Source organism: Lagenorhynchus albirostris, chromosome 9 (genome assembly GCF_949774975.1).
Source record: "Lagenorhynchus albirostris chromosome 9, mLagAlb1.1, whole genome shotgun sequence".
In the NCBI taxonomy this organism is placed as follows: Eukaryota; Metazoa; Chordata; class Mammalia; order Artiodactyla; family Delphinidae; genus Lagenorhynchus; species Lagenorhynchus albirostris.
Genome location: NC_083103.1, coordinates 34,083,303 through 34,101,705, shown reverse-complemented (window position 1 = coordinate 34,101,705; position 18,403 = coordinate 34,083,303). Strand labels below are relative to the sequence as shown.

Below are 18,403 nucleotides of genomic sequence, written 5' to 3'. Positions count from 1 at the left end.
TGCTCTGCTTGCACAGCATCACAGCCTCCTTTTTATGAGACTGATTTTCATGTCTACATCCAAACCAAGTGAAATGTTATTCCAACAGTTTCATTTAAGGCAAATAAGAGGGGAAATTTTTAAGAATAAATAGAAGGCAACTAGCATATAAACTGTGGTTTCTGTAAATCTTTATATAAACTCTTGATTGGATGGATATTTTCATTGTTCTGATTAGTGGCCATTTAATTTTTTTAATTATAAAAGTAGGACATGTATCTAAAAAATTCCAAGCGATAAAGAGATGTGCAAAGTTTTAAGTGAAATTACACCTCCATTGAATTCCACAGAAGTAACTATGGCTATTTGGTAATAGCCATTCAGTCTTATTTTTATGTGCCTGTGAAGTAAAATACATACACTTTTTTTTTTTCCTGGAGCAATGGAATCTTTATTTACTTTTTTGCTAAGATTTTCTTTTATCACTAAATAGTATATTATTGTCATACTTCCCTTTGAGTACACACAGATCTATCTTGTGCTTTTTAACACAACACAGGGTACCATATTATAAATTTTGCATAACTTATTTGTCTATTCTTCTATTGAAAAAGATTAGGCTGTTTCAAAACTTTTCACTATTACAATTAGTGCCCTTGGAGAATATTTTCATGGTATGTTTTCAAAAAAGCAAAGTTGTCAGAATGAGGTTTACATATTTTACATTGTTCAAAATATATTGAGAGTATTTAGCTGTCTACAGATGTTTCTGCTATAAATATTCCCCAAAGGTTTGTACTTATAACCCTTGATACAGACAAATGCATTACACCTCAGGTCAGTACCTTGTTAGCACTTGTTGATTTTCTTTTACAACAAAGTGGAAGCTCAGATTTTTCCATCAGATGGCAGTATCTAGCTTAAATTTAATAACATTTTAAACCTTTTCATCCTATTATTATAACTTTTCATTTATAGCAAATTATACTGCTTTTCCATTTCAGTAATGAAATAAGTTTTTAAATAAACTTAAATTTTAACACAATTTAATGTAAAGAATTGATAGCTAGGTGTAAAGTTTTTAACTAGGTAATCGAAAAGACAAGAAAGAAAACACTATATTATCACAGAGGGAGGAACTGCAGAAAACAGCTCTTATTCCTAAGGTTTCTTCTCAGTGATTATGTAGGGTAATATCCTTATTATTAGTAATAGACAATAAAGTATTTAAGGATAAAGGACCATGATGTACATATTCAACCAACTTACTTGCAAGTGGTTCAGAAAAAGGCATGTATATATGGGGAAATATAATATATGAAGTGAGATAAAATGCAAATGCAGCAATATTTTTACAATAAAAGAATTAAAGGATATATGGGTATTATTTGAATTATTCTTGTAACTTTTTTATGTATTTGAAATTATTCCAAAGAAAAATCTTTAATAAAAGGAGAGTCCAGAAATAGATCCACATATATATAGTCAATTGATTTTCAACAACGGTGCCTGGTCATTCATTGGGGAAAGGATAGTCCTTTCAACATATGATGCTAGAACAAGTGGCTATCTACATGAAAAATGTGAATCTTGCTTCTTTCCTGTACAAAAATTTAAATTAACTTGAAATGGATGAGAGAACTAATTGTAAGCGTTACAACTATAAAACTTCTAGGAGAACATATAGGAGAAAATCGTATGTGGTTTGGAGTTAGGCATGGACTTTTCAGATCAAATGCAAAAAGCACAATTTAAAAAATGTATAAATTTAACTTCATTAAAATTAAAAATGTATGCTCTTTAAAAGACAGTTACAAAAATAAAAAGGCAAAACACAGACTGGAGAAAACATTTGCAACACACATATCATAAAGGACTTTTATTTAAGGAACTTTCGCAACTCAATAATAAGACAAAATTTAAAATGGACAAAAGAGAAAAGATTCATCACCAAAGGAATATAATTATGGATTGCCAATAAGTACATCAAGATGTACAACATCTTTATTCACTAAGGGGATAAAAATTAAAATGTCATTAAGATGCCACCACACACACACTAGAATAACTAAAATCTAAAAGATTGGCAACAATAAGTGCTATCAGGGATATGGAACAACTTGAAATCTCAAACATTGGTGGTGGGAATGCAAAATGGTATAGCAACTTTAAAAAAACAACTTTGACAGTTTCTTATAAAGTTAAATATGCACTTTCTATTCTACTTGTCCCAAATCTATTATTAAAATGTTTATCATTGCCTCAGTGATTTGAGGTACCACCTTTATCATATGCTAGATTTCTATATGCAGTTGAGTTGCTTTCTGGATGTTCTGCCTATTCTGTTGATCTAGCTAACTATCCATGCAGGCTATTTATTTAATTTAATTTTTATTTTATATTAGAGTATAGTTGATTTGCAATGTTGTGTTAGTTTCAGGTGTGCAGCAAAGTGATTCAGAAGGCTCTTTTAATTGTAGTGGCTTACCTCTAGTATGTTTTAATATCTAGTTGGGCTAATACCTCATCATAGCTCTTACTCTCAGTGTTTCCTTGTACATTCTACATGTTTATTCTTCCATATAAACTTTAGTATCAACTTGTCTAGCTTGTTACTGAAAAAGATGGTTGGTATTTTTATGGGTATCAAATTAAGTTTATAAATTAACTTAGGTAGGCTGGTACTTTTTGTTGTTGTTGTTTTTTTGCGGTACGCGGGCCTCTCACTGTTGTGGCCTCTCCCGTTGCGGAGCACAGGCTCTGGTCGCGCAGGCTCAGCGGCCATGGCTCACGGGCCCAGCTGCTCTGCAGCAAGTGGGATCTTCCTGGACTGGGGCATCATGTCCCGGTCCCGTGTGCCCTGCTTCGGCAGGCGGACTCTCAACCACTGCGCCACCAGGGAAGCCCTAGGCTGGTATTTTGATGATGAGACATTCTAATCAAGGAAAAGTTGTCAAGGGAAAGGTATGTCTTAGTTTAAGCCTACTTTGGGGTTTTTCAGGAGTGTTATAGAGTTATAAAACTTTCTTAAGTTTAATCCTAAGTATTTTATATTTTTGTTGCTATTATAAATTATGTATTTACTTACATGTTATATGTTATTGTCTTCTGAGTGTTAGTTTTATATTCTAATGCCCTGATGAATTCTTTATTGAATTAGTTTTATTGATTCATTAAGGCTATCGAGGTATATTATCATATAATCTTTAAATAGAAATATTTTACTTTTCTTTACCAATTCTTATGTCTATAATTATTTTCTTTTATTCAATTAATTGGTTGATAATTACAGAACAATGTTGAATAATAGTTGGTGTCTTTGCCTTGTTCCTAATCTTACTGGAAATGCCTCTGGTGTGTCCTCATTTAGTAGGAAGTTCTTTGCCTTTGTACGTTAATTTATCATCTTGCCTGGGGCCTTGGAGAGTTTTGTTTGCTTGTTTGTTTGTTTTAAAATCTGATTGTTTTAACACATTATGTCTTGGAATTGGTTGTTCTAAGTCAGTTTTCCCTGTTCCTGGTGGATCCTTTAACTATGTATCTTTTATTTTGTTTGGTTTTTTTTTTGTTTGTTTGTTTTTCTGGAAAGTGTTCTTGGGTTATAGTTTTAAAATATAATTATTTTCCAGTGCTTTGATTATTTTCTTTGGACTCCAGTTATCTGTGTGTTTGGTCTTTTTTGCCTGTCTTCATATCAAACAATTTTCCTGAGACTCTTTTTACTTCTCTATGTCATTTTCATTCTTTTGATAGGTATCCTGTTTTTCTTATCATCTTTTATTAGATTTTCACTTGGTGTCCATTTATTCTCTTGAATACCTCATAATTTCATCATCAGTTCTGACATGATCTTATAGGGTTCTTCTCTTTCCTCTGTTTTTTGGTTTCTTTCATCTCTTGTTTTATTTATTCCTGTTTTTTCCCACTTCTTATTTTTATATTTCTGATATTTTCTTACATTTCCAGTTATTTATCTGAGAACATTTAATTCAGTTTGTACTGTTTTTTTACAGTATTCCTCATGTTCTTTTGGGAGAATTTTCATCAGCTGAAGCTCTTTGTTTCACATTTTCAGGTTTTTTTTAACATAATTTTGTATAGTATGCTCTGCTTTTTTCTGTTTGTGTTTAATTCATGGAGTTTCTAGCATTAGAGTACACTCTTCTGTTAGTTTTTTTTCCTATTCCATGCAGTTTCTTTCATGGATGATATCCTGTGCTTGTCATGCGCTTTTTCTTTCATTTCTATAGAATCCTAACTCTCTCTCTTTTCTGCCACTTTTAAGAAGTACCATCCTTTATATCTGATTCTTCCCCAGAAACATTGCTTTTCTGAGGCTGCCCCATCCAGGCTTACTCATTTTCAGATCCCTTTCTTTTAGCTAGTACTACGAATTACCAAGTCCCAACATATGTTCAGTATTATGGCATTTAGTTAGACTTTTTCCCAGGGATTATTTTGTCTGTGTTTGTCTAATGTCCCCACCCTACTTCACATGTTTTCCCTAGAATTTCTTAAGCATCTTCTTCACTGCTCTCTATACTTCAGGTATGGCAGCTGGTAATAGGTACTCAGTTGGAACTGGGTTTATTTCTTTACTTACAAGTAATTTGAAGATCATGGTGTTCTCTGTCATGATGCTTGAAGGCCTATATCAGGTATGGTTTTATTTCCTCTCCTTGTTGATTTTATGGTTTTATGAAAGTTTTTTATGGGAAGACTTGTTAAAAATAAAAATATCCTTAAAAGTAGAAAGGAATTGTCTATAGATGCATAATTACAATGCCCACATTCCTTTAATGAGCATTTATTTAGCATCGCTAGATATCAGCAAGAGGCTAGGGCTATAAAGGTAATCAGAACGTGGTTTCCTAACACAAAGATATTTGCAGGAAGACACACAAGTGCATAATAATTACAGCAGAGTGATTCTCATGAAAGAACAGAGCACAGAGGAAAGAGCACCTACCTTTATGACAACCTCAGGGAAAGTTTCACAGTGATTATTCTTGAGTGTGTCTTGAGAGAAGTAGCAGGTTGCTAGGTAAACAAGTTAGTTAAGAATATCCCATGTAGAGAGAACAAGTAAAGAGCACTGGGCTAAAGAAGAGCATTGTGCATTTAGTTCTTCATTTAGGAGGCGTGACTGGTAAGATTTGAATGTTTATCAATAAAAAGTCATGAAGAACACTGCTAAGATGAAAGGAGAAAACCTTTAAAGGAGGAAACGGTCATTGTTTAATCTTGTGCTTTAGAAACATTACTCTCTTGGAAACAGGACAGATAGTAGAAGGATGCAAGACCGAAGTCAGGGAAGTAAGGAGGCTGTTAAAATTTTCCAGTAATAGGGCTTCCCTGGTGGAGCAGTGGTTGAGAGTCCACCTGCTGATGCAGGGGACGCGGGTTCATGCCCCGGTCCAGGAAGATCCCACATGCCGCGGAGCAACTGGGCCCGTGAGCTATGGCCGCTGAGCCTGCGCGTCTGGAGCCTGTGCTCCGCAACAGGAGAGGCCACAACAGTGAGAGGCCCACGTACCACAAAAATAAAATAAAATAAAATAAAATAAAAATTTTCCAGTAATAGATATTGAAGGTTATATCCAAGGCACTGGTAACAGGAAAGAGGGGACTATGGATTAGAAAAAGGCTTTTATGGGACTTCCCTGGTGGTCCCAATGGTTAAGACTCTGCGCTTCCAATGCAGGGGTTGCAGGTTCAATCCCTGGTTGAGGAACTAAGATCCCACATGCCTCGTGACAAAGCCAAAAAAAAAAAAAGAAAAAGAAGAAGACTTTTATGACAGAATTTATTGGACCTAGTGGATTGGATATAGAGAGTTAAAAAAAAATGATGACTAGGGGTGCCTGGAAAGAGATTTAGAATATAGGATTTGAATTCCTAGATTTCACATATTTCATGTTATCTCTACACCAAACTTAAGTTCCATGTCCAAATATTTGTAAATATTTTTACTGCCTTTTGGGTACTGATCATTTTGTCATATTAGATTATATTTTTTCAGGGAGAACTGGGAATACAAAGGTTACCATCAGTGGTTTATCAGTCTTCAATATTATATGCCTTCTGATCCCATTTTTTCTTTCCAATTTAAGAGCTCCAAATAATTTTTCTGATATCATCTGTTGGGATGGCTTAATGCTTATAAATAAAATTGATATACTGCTATATAGCAAATAGGTTAGAACAAATATGTTTACAGTGACTATAATGGTGCTATTAAAAGCCAAAATAGTGTAATCGCTAAGCTCAGTTTCTCAGATGTCCATGAATTCATGGGAAAAATGAATCTCTTTAGACCAAATGTTTGCATTTTGTTCATTCATTCCTCAAGCCTATATTTATTTCAATTCCATCATCATTGTTTTGATTATTTGCTATGTCTCAGACTAAGTCCTGGGAATACAAAATTAGACCAGTGCCTTCTCACAAGATCTCACAACGAAGACTATTGAATGTCTTCTACCTATGAGATGCCCTGTTAAATGTTATGGGGCCACAGATGAGTGCAAAATCTAGCAAGTAAAATGGACAGGTTAAGAAATACCGTAAGTGTAAATAAAAGGCAAATTTTTCTAAAAAATTAATACTCAAAAGAAGTATTTATTCTCCTTATGTTTGATACTTTACAGAGTATCTCATATTATTGGCTTTTTCTCATTTTCTTTGTTTTGAATAATAAGAATTTAACATCTTAAACGTTATTTCAATAATATGTAAATAATATATACATATTTACCATAATACAAATCTAAGACATGTCTCTTGCTTTTTGCATTCTTAAGAGATGGTTTAGTTGTTAATCTATTATTAAGCTCCTCAAGTCCAAAGTTTAGTAAAATTATTTCTATAATTCCATACATAATAAATGTTCATTTGAGAATTTCTCTTTTTGAGAATATTTTAAATACTAATTAAAGGTCTGGAGTTCTTTAGGACTTTTTTTTAATACTCAAGGAATAAGATTCTTGAAATTTGAAAGGAAGAAAAATGTAGTTCTTTGAAATATCCAGTTTCTTTATGAATTCCCAAATAATTTTTTGGTTAAGCATACAGCAGTAATATTGATGTTTTACCTTAAAAATGATTGATTCTGTAATTTTTAAAACATCAAATGGAAATAGACACGATGAATAGTAAATTTTCCCAAATCAAGTATTTTTATTCTTTTTTTTAGATTTTGATGTTATGCAGTATTATAATAATTGCTATGTTTTTCAACAAAAACAATAAAAGAGAAAAAGCAAGTTTACCCATCCTGTGTGAGTGAACCTAAGGAAGTTGTAAATGGTAAATTAACCAGGGAATACAATGGAATTATAATTTAATTTCAAGTTTATAGTAATTTGAAAAGCAGAACAAGGGAAAACAACAATGTAAAAATGTTTATTATCACTGAAAGTAATGAAAAAATGAAAGATGGTACAAGCAGAGAGATGCCTGTTTCATTAGAAAAGATTAGAAATTTTGAAAACTGAAGAATGGGATATTCAATAAAATTAATATTGAGTGAAAAAAATTAAAAACCTTCTCATTGGGAAATTAAGTTAAATAAGTTTATGTTATGTAAAATTTAAACCCTTTATGTTTAGATTTGCCTGTTTTTTGAGCATGTGTGAAAATTACAATTTAATAAATAGTGCTGTAATAGATTTATATATATCATGCTATTAGAGCCCAAAAGGGATTACATCTCTCTGTCTAGGAAACTGTGGTAAGACTTCACGGATTTGGTGAGCTGAGCTCTACGTGAATAAGGGAGAAGATTAACCTATTTTGTGTTGTTTTTTTAAAAAACCTGGTTTTATGAGGCAGAGAAAACCTTGTTCTCTGGTTCTTTGAGAGATTCCTTAAGGAGAGAGTCGGTTTAAAAAACAACAGAAAAAAACCCGCAAAACTTGGTTATAAGACTTGAACATTTATGCCAACTAATGCTGTCACTTTTTAACTCTTTGTAAAGCAAGTGCTGAACTGTATATTTTATGGGACTTTATTAAACACTCATTTTTGATTCCTTGGTTTGCTCCTTGTCTTACAATTCTATAAGCATCCATCAGAGCTCCAAATTTAGAGGAAGATGGAAGTTCATACATACAACCACTCTCATCTGTTGTGGTCTGAGTACATTCTTCAGTTTTAGAGAGAGATAAAGCAAAAGTCCATGCACAGATTGTGAATGTGATTTTGATTTGTTAATTGCTAGAAGAATGTTCTGCACTTTATTTCAAAACATTTAAACTCTCTTTAAAATTTAAAAGCTTTTCAAATTACCTGATTATTTCAAAAGTAAATCTTAACTTCCACTCAGTTGGCTTCTTACTTACATGTGTTGTCTCTTTTAATCCTTACACCAATTCTATGGCTAAGCATTATCCTGCATTTTATGATGTGGAAACTAAGGTTTAGAAAGTTCAGTAACTTTATCAAAATTTCACAGCTGGAAAGCAGTGGAGCCAAAATTAGAATTCAAGTTTGTCTGAATACAAAACCAAGACTCTCAGGACTGTATCATTCTTACAACCTCTGATTCTCTTTGTACCCTCTTTCGTAGGGATTATTACGGAGAAAAAATTGGCATCTATTTTGTCTTTCTCGGATTTTACACAGAAATGCTGTTTTTTGCAGCTATAGTTGGCTTAGCTTGTTTTATTTACGGCTTATTATCGATGCATGATAACTCAAGCAGGTAAGTGCAACTGAGTTGCCCAAATAGAGAATCTTATGCTAACTGAAACTGTTGCTATTATTTTTCTGGAATTTGTGTCAGAATGTTTCCTATGGCAGCAGATAATTGATATTTCTGAAAACGACCCAAACATAGCAGCTACCCCTCACCTGGTGCTTTATGGAAAATTTGTTTTTAATGATGGGCTCTAAAGATTCTGTTCCTCAAAGCATGATTTGATCTACAAAAATTGCTAGTTCATTTCCCCTTGTGCCATATGTAAGAAGCTGTATAATGTTGTTCCAATAAAAGCAGCTTTGGACTTTCACCCAAACACATCACTTTTAATATAACTTTGCTCTTGGGAATCTCTGGCAGTCCAGTGGTTAGGACTCCACACTTCCACATCTGGCGGTATGGGTTCCATCCCTGGTCAGGGAACTAAGATCCCACATGCCATGCCATGTGGACAAAATGAAACAAGACAAAAACAAAACAAAACAAAACAGAAACTCTCCTCTTCCCTCTGCAGCACTGAGATCTGTGACCCTGAGATTGGGGGTCAGATTATCATGTGCCCACTCTGTGATGTAATGTGTGACTATTGGAGACTAAATTCTACCTGTTGGGCTTCAAAGGTATGTATATATTGTGATATGTCAAAAAGACTTACAATTTCCCTCTCTCACTTGATACTAAGTAGTCTTTGTGATGTTGTTATTGTTTTACAGTTCTCCCATTTATTTGACAATGAGTCAACAGTGTTCTTTGCAATATTCATGGGAATTTGGGGTGAGTAAATAGTTACATAAAAACAGCTTTCTCCATGTTATCTGTTTTATGGCCATTCATGTAACATATACAGTTGGCATACCTTATAAACCAAAGGTGACTTTACATCTTTATGTCTTTGCTAGCATCAGTACACTGATGGAGTCCACATCAATGGTCATTCGTCTTGATCCTTGGTCCAGAAAGGTCTCTATTAGTCATCTGCTCATTGCTCTGAAAAACACTATAATTTTTGAAACTTCATATGTATTCAGATTACACTGTCAGCACTGTGGTAAAAACAGGCTCAATAAGTGCTTAATTCAGGAGAAATAAACATAAGTATTTGGTGGCTGGAGGATATTGAGTCATGGATACAAACTGGAACAAGACTCAAAAATTATTGAGAGCTGGGCTTCCCTGGTGGCGCAGTGGTTGAGAATCCGCCTGCCAATGCAGGGGACACGGGTTCGTGCCCCGGTCCAGGAGGATCCCACATGCCACGGAGCGGCTGGGCCCGTGAGCCATGGCCGCTGAGCCTGTGCGTCTGGAGCCTGTGCTCCACAACGGGAGAGGCCGCAACAGTGAGAGGCCTGCATACCACCAAAAAAAAAAAAAAAAAAAAAAAATGTTGAGAGCTAATACTCAACATTTGAATTTAAATTTCCTGTGTCAAATTCTAGTTCCAGCTTCCAGTTCCATTTGATAAAAATCTCCCATGTAAGGTGGAATTTCCCTTAATTTTGGAAATGTCCCAGTATCTCTTCTATTTTGTATCATGTAGGAAGTAGAAGTGTTATGAAGTTATTCCCGCCATCAGTGAGGAAAGTATTTTCTGTAAGAGTAACTTGGCAAGAGGAGGTCTAAAGACTTCTAAAGCATGTCTAAAAATTTGGGGGACTCTGGTGAAAGATAGACTTTTTTCTCTCCAATTTAACAAAAAAAGTCTTTAAAAAGCACAAGTGTGTGCATTTAAAAACTGGCCAAGGAGGGACTTCCCTGGTGGCACAGAGGTTAAGAATCCAGCTGCCAATGCAGGGGTCACGGGTTTGAGCCCTGGTCCAGGAAGATCCCACATGCCGCGGAGCAACTAAGCCTGTGTGCCACAGCTACTGAGCCTGCACTCTAGAGCCCGCAAGCCCATGTGCCACAACTACTGAAGCCTGTGCGCCTAGAGCCCATGCTCCGCAGCAAGAGAAGCCACCGCAATGAGAAACCCGCACACCACAACGAAAAGTAGCCCCTGCTCGCCGCAACTAGAGAAAGCCCGCGCGCAACAACAAAGACCCAACGCAACAAAAGATTAATTAATTAATTAAAAAAGAAAAATACTGGCCAAGGGAACAAGGTAGCTTGATTCAGGCAATAGGACACCAACATTTGTGGGGGTGTGTACATGAAGCAGAGGTTCTTATGGGTTTCTCTTACTTCTGCTTGACTGCTATGGTCTGAAGAGAAAAGGCCAGATTCAAAGAGAGAATGGGAGACAGAGAAGTCTTACCCACAATTCTCCAGCAGCCTCCTCTGGTTAAGTTAGTATATGGACATCTCTTCATTATGTGGCTACCAAATCCTGCCTGTCATTTTTTGGAATCAGAAATGGATGATAGGTACACAAATTACAACAAATGTAGTAGTTTTCAATTCTTTCCATTGACAGAGATTGTACACCAACACTAACCTTATATGTCGTAACAAATAGAGGAGCAATTATGCATAGAACACCCAGCAGCTGCAGTGAACATGGGGGTAAAGATATCACTTCAAGATAATGATTTTGTTTCCTTTGGATATATACCTAAAAGTGGAATTGCTTCATCCTATTATATTTATATTTTTAATTTCTCAAGGAACCTTCATATTGTTTTCCATAACAGCTACACCAATTTACATTCCCACTGACAGTGCACAAGGGTTCCCTTTTTTTTCAGTTTTGTTCTTTTGCAAAGGAATATCCAATTTTTGCAAAACCATTTATAGAAGAAATCCCCATTGAGTATTCTTGGCTCCTTTGTCAAATATTAATTGACCATAATATGTGGGATTCTTTTCTGAGCTCTTGATTGTGTTCCATAGGTCTCTATGTTTCTCTTTATGCCATGCCAAAAGTACCATGCTATTTTGATTACTATAACTTTGTAATATAGTTTGAGATCAGGAATATGATGCCTACTGCTTTGTTCTTCTTTCTCAAGATTGCTTTGGCTATTTGGAGTCTTTTGTGGCCCCATACAAATTTTAGGATTGTTTTCTCTATTTCTGTGAAAAATAGCATTGGAATTTTGATAGGGATTGCATTAAATCTGGAGATTGCTTGGGTAGTATGGACATTTTTATATTAATTCCTCCAGTCCATGAGCATGGGCTATCTTTCCATTTATTTGTGTCTTCTTCAATTTCTTTCATCAGTGTCTAGTAGTATACAGTGTACGTATCTTTCATTTCCTTGGTTAAATTTATTCCTGGGTATTTTGTTCTTTTTGATGTTACTGTAAATGGGATTATTTTCTTAATTTCTCTTTCTGTTAGTACGTGGGTAGTATATAGAAACACAATGGGTTTCTATATATTTATTTTTATCCTGGAACTTGACTAAATTTATTTAATAGTTCTAACAGTTTTTTGGTGGTGTCTTCAGGATGTTTTTTATAATTTTATGTTATTTGCAAACAGAGACAGTTTTACTTCTTTCCTTCTTTCTTACTAATTTATATGTCTTTTATTTATTTATTTATTTGTGACTAATTGCTCTGGCTAGGATGTCCAGTACTCTATTGAATAGAAGAGGCAAGAATAGGCATTCTTGTCTTGTCCCTGATCATAGAGGAAAAGCTTTCAGCTTTTCACCACTGACTATGATGGTAGCTATGGGCTTGTCATGTATAGCCCTTATTATATTGAGGTACATTCCATTTATACCTATATTTTTGAGAGTTTTTATCATGATGGATGTTCAGTTCTGTTAAATGCTTTTTCTGCATCTGTTGAGATGATTTTCTTTTATCATTTATTTTGTTAATGTGGTATACCATGTTGATTGATTTGTGGATGTTGAACTATCCTTGTATCCCTGGAGTAAATCCCACTTGATCATTGTGTATAATTCTTTTAATATATTGCTGAATTTGATTTGCTACTCTTTTGTTCAGGTTCTTTGCATCTATGTTCATCAAGTATAACTTCTTTACTTGTAGTGTCTTTGTCTGACTTTGGTGTCAGGATAATGACGGCCTCATAAAATGAGTTTGGAAGTTTTCTTTCCTCTTCTAGTCTTTGGAAGATTTTGAGAAGGATTAATTCTTCTTTACATGCATGATAGAATTCACCAGTGAAGCTATCTGATCTGGACTTTTGTTGGTGGGGACGTTTTTGATTACTGATTCAATATCCTTACTGGTAATTGGTCTGTTGAGATTTTCTATTTCTTCATGGTTCAGTTTAGGTAGGTTGTATGTTTCTAGGACTTTATCCATTTCTTCTAGGTTATCCACTGTATTGGCGCATAATTGTTCATAGTAGTCTCATTATCCTTTGTATTTCTGTGCTATCAGTTGTCATGTCTCTTATTTAGTTTCTAATTTTATTTATTTGAGCCTTATCTTTTTTTCTTGGTAATTATGGCTAAAGGTTTTCTATTGTTTATCTTTTCAAAATAAAACAGTTTTATTGATCTCTTCTATTGTCCTTTTGTCTCTTTTATTTATTTACCCTCTGATCTTTGTTATTTCCTTCCTTCTACTACCTTTGGCTTACTTTGCTCTTCTTTTTCTGGTTCCTTAATGTCTAAAGTTAGGTTGTTTATTTTAGCTTTTTCTTGGTTCTTAATGTGGGCATTTATCACTATGAACTTCCTTCCTAGAACTGCTTCTGCTGCATCCCGTAAGTTTTAGTATATTGTATTTCCAGTTTCATTTGTCTCAAGATATTGTTTAATTTCTCTGTTGATTTTTCTGTTTGTTCAGTAGCATGTCCTTTATTCTCCACATATTTGTGAATTTTCCAGTTTTAACTTTTCCTGTAATTCTATTTTCATACCATTGTGGTCAGAAAAGATGCTTGATATGATTTCAAACTTTTGAAATCTATTGACTTGTTTTGTGGTGCTAATATATGACCTTTCCTGGAGAACATTCCATGTGCACTTAGAAGAATGTGTATTCTGCTGCTGTTAGATGGAAAGTGCTGTCAATGCCCCTTAAGTCCCTCTGGTCTAACATGTAGTTTAAGTCCAATGATTCCTTATTGATTTTCTGTCAGGATGATCTATCCATTGTTGAAAATGGGGTGTTGAAGTTCCCTACTATTATTATGTTGCTGACAATTTCTGTCTTCAGGTCTGTTAACATTTGCTGTATATATTTTAGGTGCTCCTCTATTGAGTGCATAAGTATTTATAAGTGTTATGTCTTCTTCTTTGATGGATCTCTCTATCATTATAGAAAGATCTTCTTTTCCCCTTATTGTGATCTTTGTCTTAAAGTCTATTTTGTCTTATGTAAGTATAGTTAATATTGCTTTCTTTTGGTTTCAGTTTGTATGGAATATCTTTTTCCATCCTTTCACTTTTAGTATATATGTGTCCTTACAGCTGAAGTGAGTTTCTTGTAGGCAACACATAGTTGAGTCTTGTTTTTTTATCCATTCAACCACTCTGTGACTTTTGATTGGAGAATTTAGTTAATTATATTAAAGTAATTATTGACAGATATGGACTTACTATTGCCATTTTGTTAATTGTTTTGTAATTCATTTGTTCCTTTCTTCCTCTCTTGCCTTCTTCTTTTGGGGTATGATAATTTTCTGTAATGGTATGCTTAGATTCCTTTTTCTTTATCTTTTGCATGTCTTTTATAGGTTTTTGCTCTGTGATTATAGTGAGGCTTTTATAAAACATCTTATAGTTATAACATTCTATTGCAAGCAAAACAAATTAATTCCAAATGCATACTAACGCTCTATATTTTTACTTTCCTTCCCATGTTTTATGTTTTTGATGTCACAGTTTATATCTTCTTAGCTTGTGTATCCTTTAACCAATTATTATAGTTATACAATTTTATTGTAGTTACAGTTATTTTTACTACTTTTGTCTTTTAACCTTCATAATAGATTTACAAGTGAGTTACCTACCCCCATTATAACATGAGTATTTTAAATTTAACTATGCATTTACCTATACTAATGAGATTTGAACTTTTATATGTTTTCATTTCAGTTTAAAGAGGTCCCTTTAACATTTCTTGAAAAGCCATTCTAGTTGTGATAAACCCTTTCAACTTTTACTTGTCTGGAAAACTTTCCAGGTAGAGTATTCTTGGTCCCCAAATTTTTTTCAGTACTTTGACTATATGCTACTCCCTTCTGGCCTGCAGTTTCTGCTGAAAAATCTGCTGATAGTCTTATGAGGGTTCCCTTATACATAAGTTGTTTTTCTCGTCTTGCTTATAAGATTCTCTCTTTGTCTTTAACTCTTGACCCTTTAAATATAATGTGTCTCAGTGTGGTTCTCTTTGTTTTCATCTTTTTTGGAACTCAGTGGGTTTCCTAGATATGATATTTGTTTTTTTTTCCCCATGTTAGAGAAGTTTTTACGCATTATTTGAATATGCTGTCTCTGTCTCTCTCTCTTCTCCTTCTGGGACCCCCTATAATGCAAATGTTGGTCTGCTTGATATTGTCCCATAACTCCCTTAAGCTGACTTCACTTTTTTTCACTCATTTTTCATTTTCATTTCATTCATTTTTTCTACTCTGACTGAATTCCACTTCCCTTTCTTGGGGTTTACTGATCCTTTCTTCATTTTATGTAGTATGTGCTGAACCCTTCTATTGAATTTTACAATAAAATTATTGTATTCTTCAGCTCTGTGATCTCTGTTTATTACTTTCTTATATTTTCTGTCTCTTTGTTCAAATTCTCACTTTATTCATGCATTGTTCTCCAGACCTCAGTAAGCATCTTTATGACCATTACTTCGAACTCTTTATCAGGTAAATTGCTTGTTTTCATTTCATTAAGGTCTTTTTCTGCAGTTTATCTTGTTCTTTTATTTGGAACATATTTTCCTTTGTTTCTTCATTTACCTTGCCTCCCTGTGTTGATTTCTGTTCATTAGGTAAAACAGCTACCTCTCCCAGCCTTGAAAGTGTGGCCTGTGATTGTTCAAGCTGCCTTCTTTGTTCTTAGTGGTTCCCAGTATTTGGGGGGTGTGCCAAAACCCATCAGTATCCCAAATGGGAAGATCTCAGTCCGCACCTAAATGCAGGCTGTTTGGAAGCTGGACCCTCAGGCAGCTTTTAAAGTCTGCAAGTAGATCTCCTTCAAAGAAAGATTGGAAGATGGGCATTTGTGTCTGCTGCCTCTACTTTTAGCCCTGGGGAGAAAACCAGTTAAGAACTGTTTGTTTGCTGCAGCAATCAAAACAGTATGGTACTGGCATTAAGATAGACATGCAGACCGATGGAACAGAATGGAGCCTAGAAATAAATCCACATGTATATGGTAAATTAATCTTCAACAGGATTTCCAAGAAAACAAAATGGGGAAAGGATAGTCTCTTCAACAAATGGTGCTGCGGAAATCTGGACGGCGACATGCAAAAGAATGAAATTGGATCCTTATCTTCGTCAACTGAAAAAAAATCCACAACCTGAAAGTTGAGAATTATGTTTTATTTGGCAGACTTTCTGAGGACTTCAAGCCCAGGAGGCAGCCTCTCAGATAGCTCTGAGGAACTGCTCTGAAGAGGTAAGGGAGGAGCCAGGATACATAGGAGTTTTGCAACAAAGACCAGGTAGTCAGAACATCAAAAGATTACTGTTAATTAAAGAAAACCAGATACCTTAAGTTAATGAATTAGCGCTTTTCTTTGTATGGGAAGATGCAAGAATCTGGGCTAATTGAAATCATTCCTTTGATATGCACCTTAGCTATCTGGGGCCAGTATCCTGTTCTTTCCCATCCTGAGTTCCCTCAGGGCTCACCATCTGGGCTGTAGTGGCTTGATGGCTGCAACATCCTTTGTTTACCGATATGGCAGGCAACATTTTTCATTCACATCTTACACCATCACAAAAATCAATTCAAAATGGATTAAAGGCTTAAACATAAGACCTGAAACTGTAAAAATCCTAGAAGAGAGTATAAGGAAAATCTTTATGACATTGGTCTTGGCAATGATTTCATGCAGATGGCACCAAAGCCCAGGCAACAAAAACAAACAAAATAAGCTAGACTACCTCAAACTAAAATGCTCTGCACAGCAGAGACAACAATGAACAGAGTGCAAAGGCAACCCATTGAAAGTCAGAAAATATTTGCAAACCATCTATCTGATAAAGGGTTAATCTCCGAAATATATATAAGGAACACCTGTAGCTCAATAGTTTTAAAAAAATAACAAAACCTAACCTGATTAAAAATGGACAAAGGACTTGAATAGACATTTCCCCGAAGAAGTTATACAAATGGCCAACAGATATATGAAAAAATACTTAATGTCATTAGTTATCAGAGAAATGCAAATCAGACCACAATGAGATGTTATCTCACACCTGTCAGGATGGCTATTACCAAAATGATGAGGATGTGAAGAATTATAATGAACTCTTGCATACTACTGGTGGGAATGCTAAATGGTACAACTGGAAAACAGTGTGGAAGTGCCTCAAAAAATTAAAATAGAACTGTCATATAATCTAGCAATCCCACTTCTGGGTATTTACCCAAAATAATTGAAATCAGGATCTCAAAAAGATGTTAGCACTCTTGTGTTCATTGTAACTCTCTCCACATTAACCAAGATGTGGAAACAATCTAAATGTCCATTGACAGATGAATGGGTAAAGAAACTGGTATGTGTGTGTGTGTGTTTATATATATATATATACATATATATATATATATGTATATATATATGTGTGTGTGTGTGTGTGTGTGTGTAAACTAGTTACATCTATGCCTTAGAAGGGTTATAAGGGAAGGTTTTTTCTGGGGGTGTTGGTAATGTTTTATATACTTTTCTGTAAATATGTTATTCTTTAAGGGAAAGTTTGTTTAAAAATTATATATATTGTATATTATACTATATAATATTATATAGTATACGTATATATATATAGAGGCAGAGACAGAGACAGGGAGAGAGACAAAGAGAGACAGAGAGAGAGAGAGAGAGAGACATACTGTGTTATGAAATGGCTCCTATGTTTTCCTTAAATTTCCCTAAGCCTGAGAATGTGGTACAATTGCTTGAATGATTTCAGTAAAAGACATGCAAACAAAATCTAGGTGTTAGTAAAAAGTCAAGTTTAAATATTATCTCAAATTATCTGAATGAAGAGAGAGAAAATAGCATGCCTAAAAAAAATTTTTCTTGCATGGATTGCTGTCTAAGAAACGAATTTGTATTTCTATATATGAGTTATTTCAAGACTGTTACATAGTATTATGCCAAAATTTATAATTTTATCATCAAACAGCGACAGAAGAACCATCATACAACCAAAATGATTTTTTAAAGTAAAGAAAAATCTAGTTATTATCTCCTTATTCACTTATTCCTCCATCTCTTTATTATATTTGTTCTTATGCATTTCTTTGCCCATAGTCACATTGTTTTTGGAGTTTTGGAAACAGCGACAAGCCAGACTGGAATATGAGTGGGACCTGGTGGACTTTGAGGAGGAGCAGCAGCAACTCCAGCTGAGACCTGAATTTGAAGCTATGTGTACACATAGGAAAATGAATGCAGTGACTAAGGTATATTAGGAGACTGAAATAGGCAGTATATTCCAATGGACACCAAGCTGTGGGTGGCCTCTCAAGTAATGATGTGTATTTCAATTTGCCTTTAAAATACTCTACAACATATAAATCATACAAACTTGTTTACTCGCTTCTAATATACATCTTGAACGCATGCACAAGTAGGTAGTAAAGTAAAATGAGCCCCAGGATGGAATCATCAC

The 18,403-nt window shown here is 34.6% G+C and overlaps 1 protein-coding gene across 4 annotated transcripts in view; it reads left to right on the top strand.

The window, feature by feature from the left end:
• Positions 1-8,548: 8,548 nt before the first annotated feature.
• The window catches only part of ANO5 (anoctamin 5), a 36,874-nt gene continuing 27,019 nt past the window's right edge, over positions 8,549-18,403 (top strand). For all 4 annotated transcript variants that reach the window (XR_009542407.1, XR_009542406.1, XR_009542405.1 and 1 more), the window contains exons 1-4: positions 8,549-8,683; positions 9,195-9,300; positions 9,394-9,454; positions 18,043-18,194. Coding sequence is in view for 1 of the 4 variants with exons in the window: in XM_060159514.1 (XP_060015497.1) it covers positions 8,607-8,683; positions 9,195-9,300; positions 9,394-9,454; positions 18,043-18,194 (396 nt within the window). In the remaining 3 variants the exon portion in view is untranslated. The remainder of the gene's footprint in view (positions 8,684-9,194; positions 9,301-9,393; positions 9,455-18,042; positions 18,195-18,403) is intronic.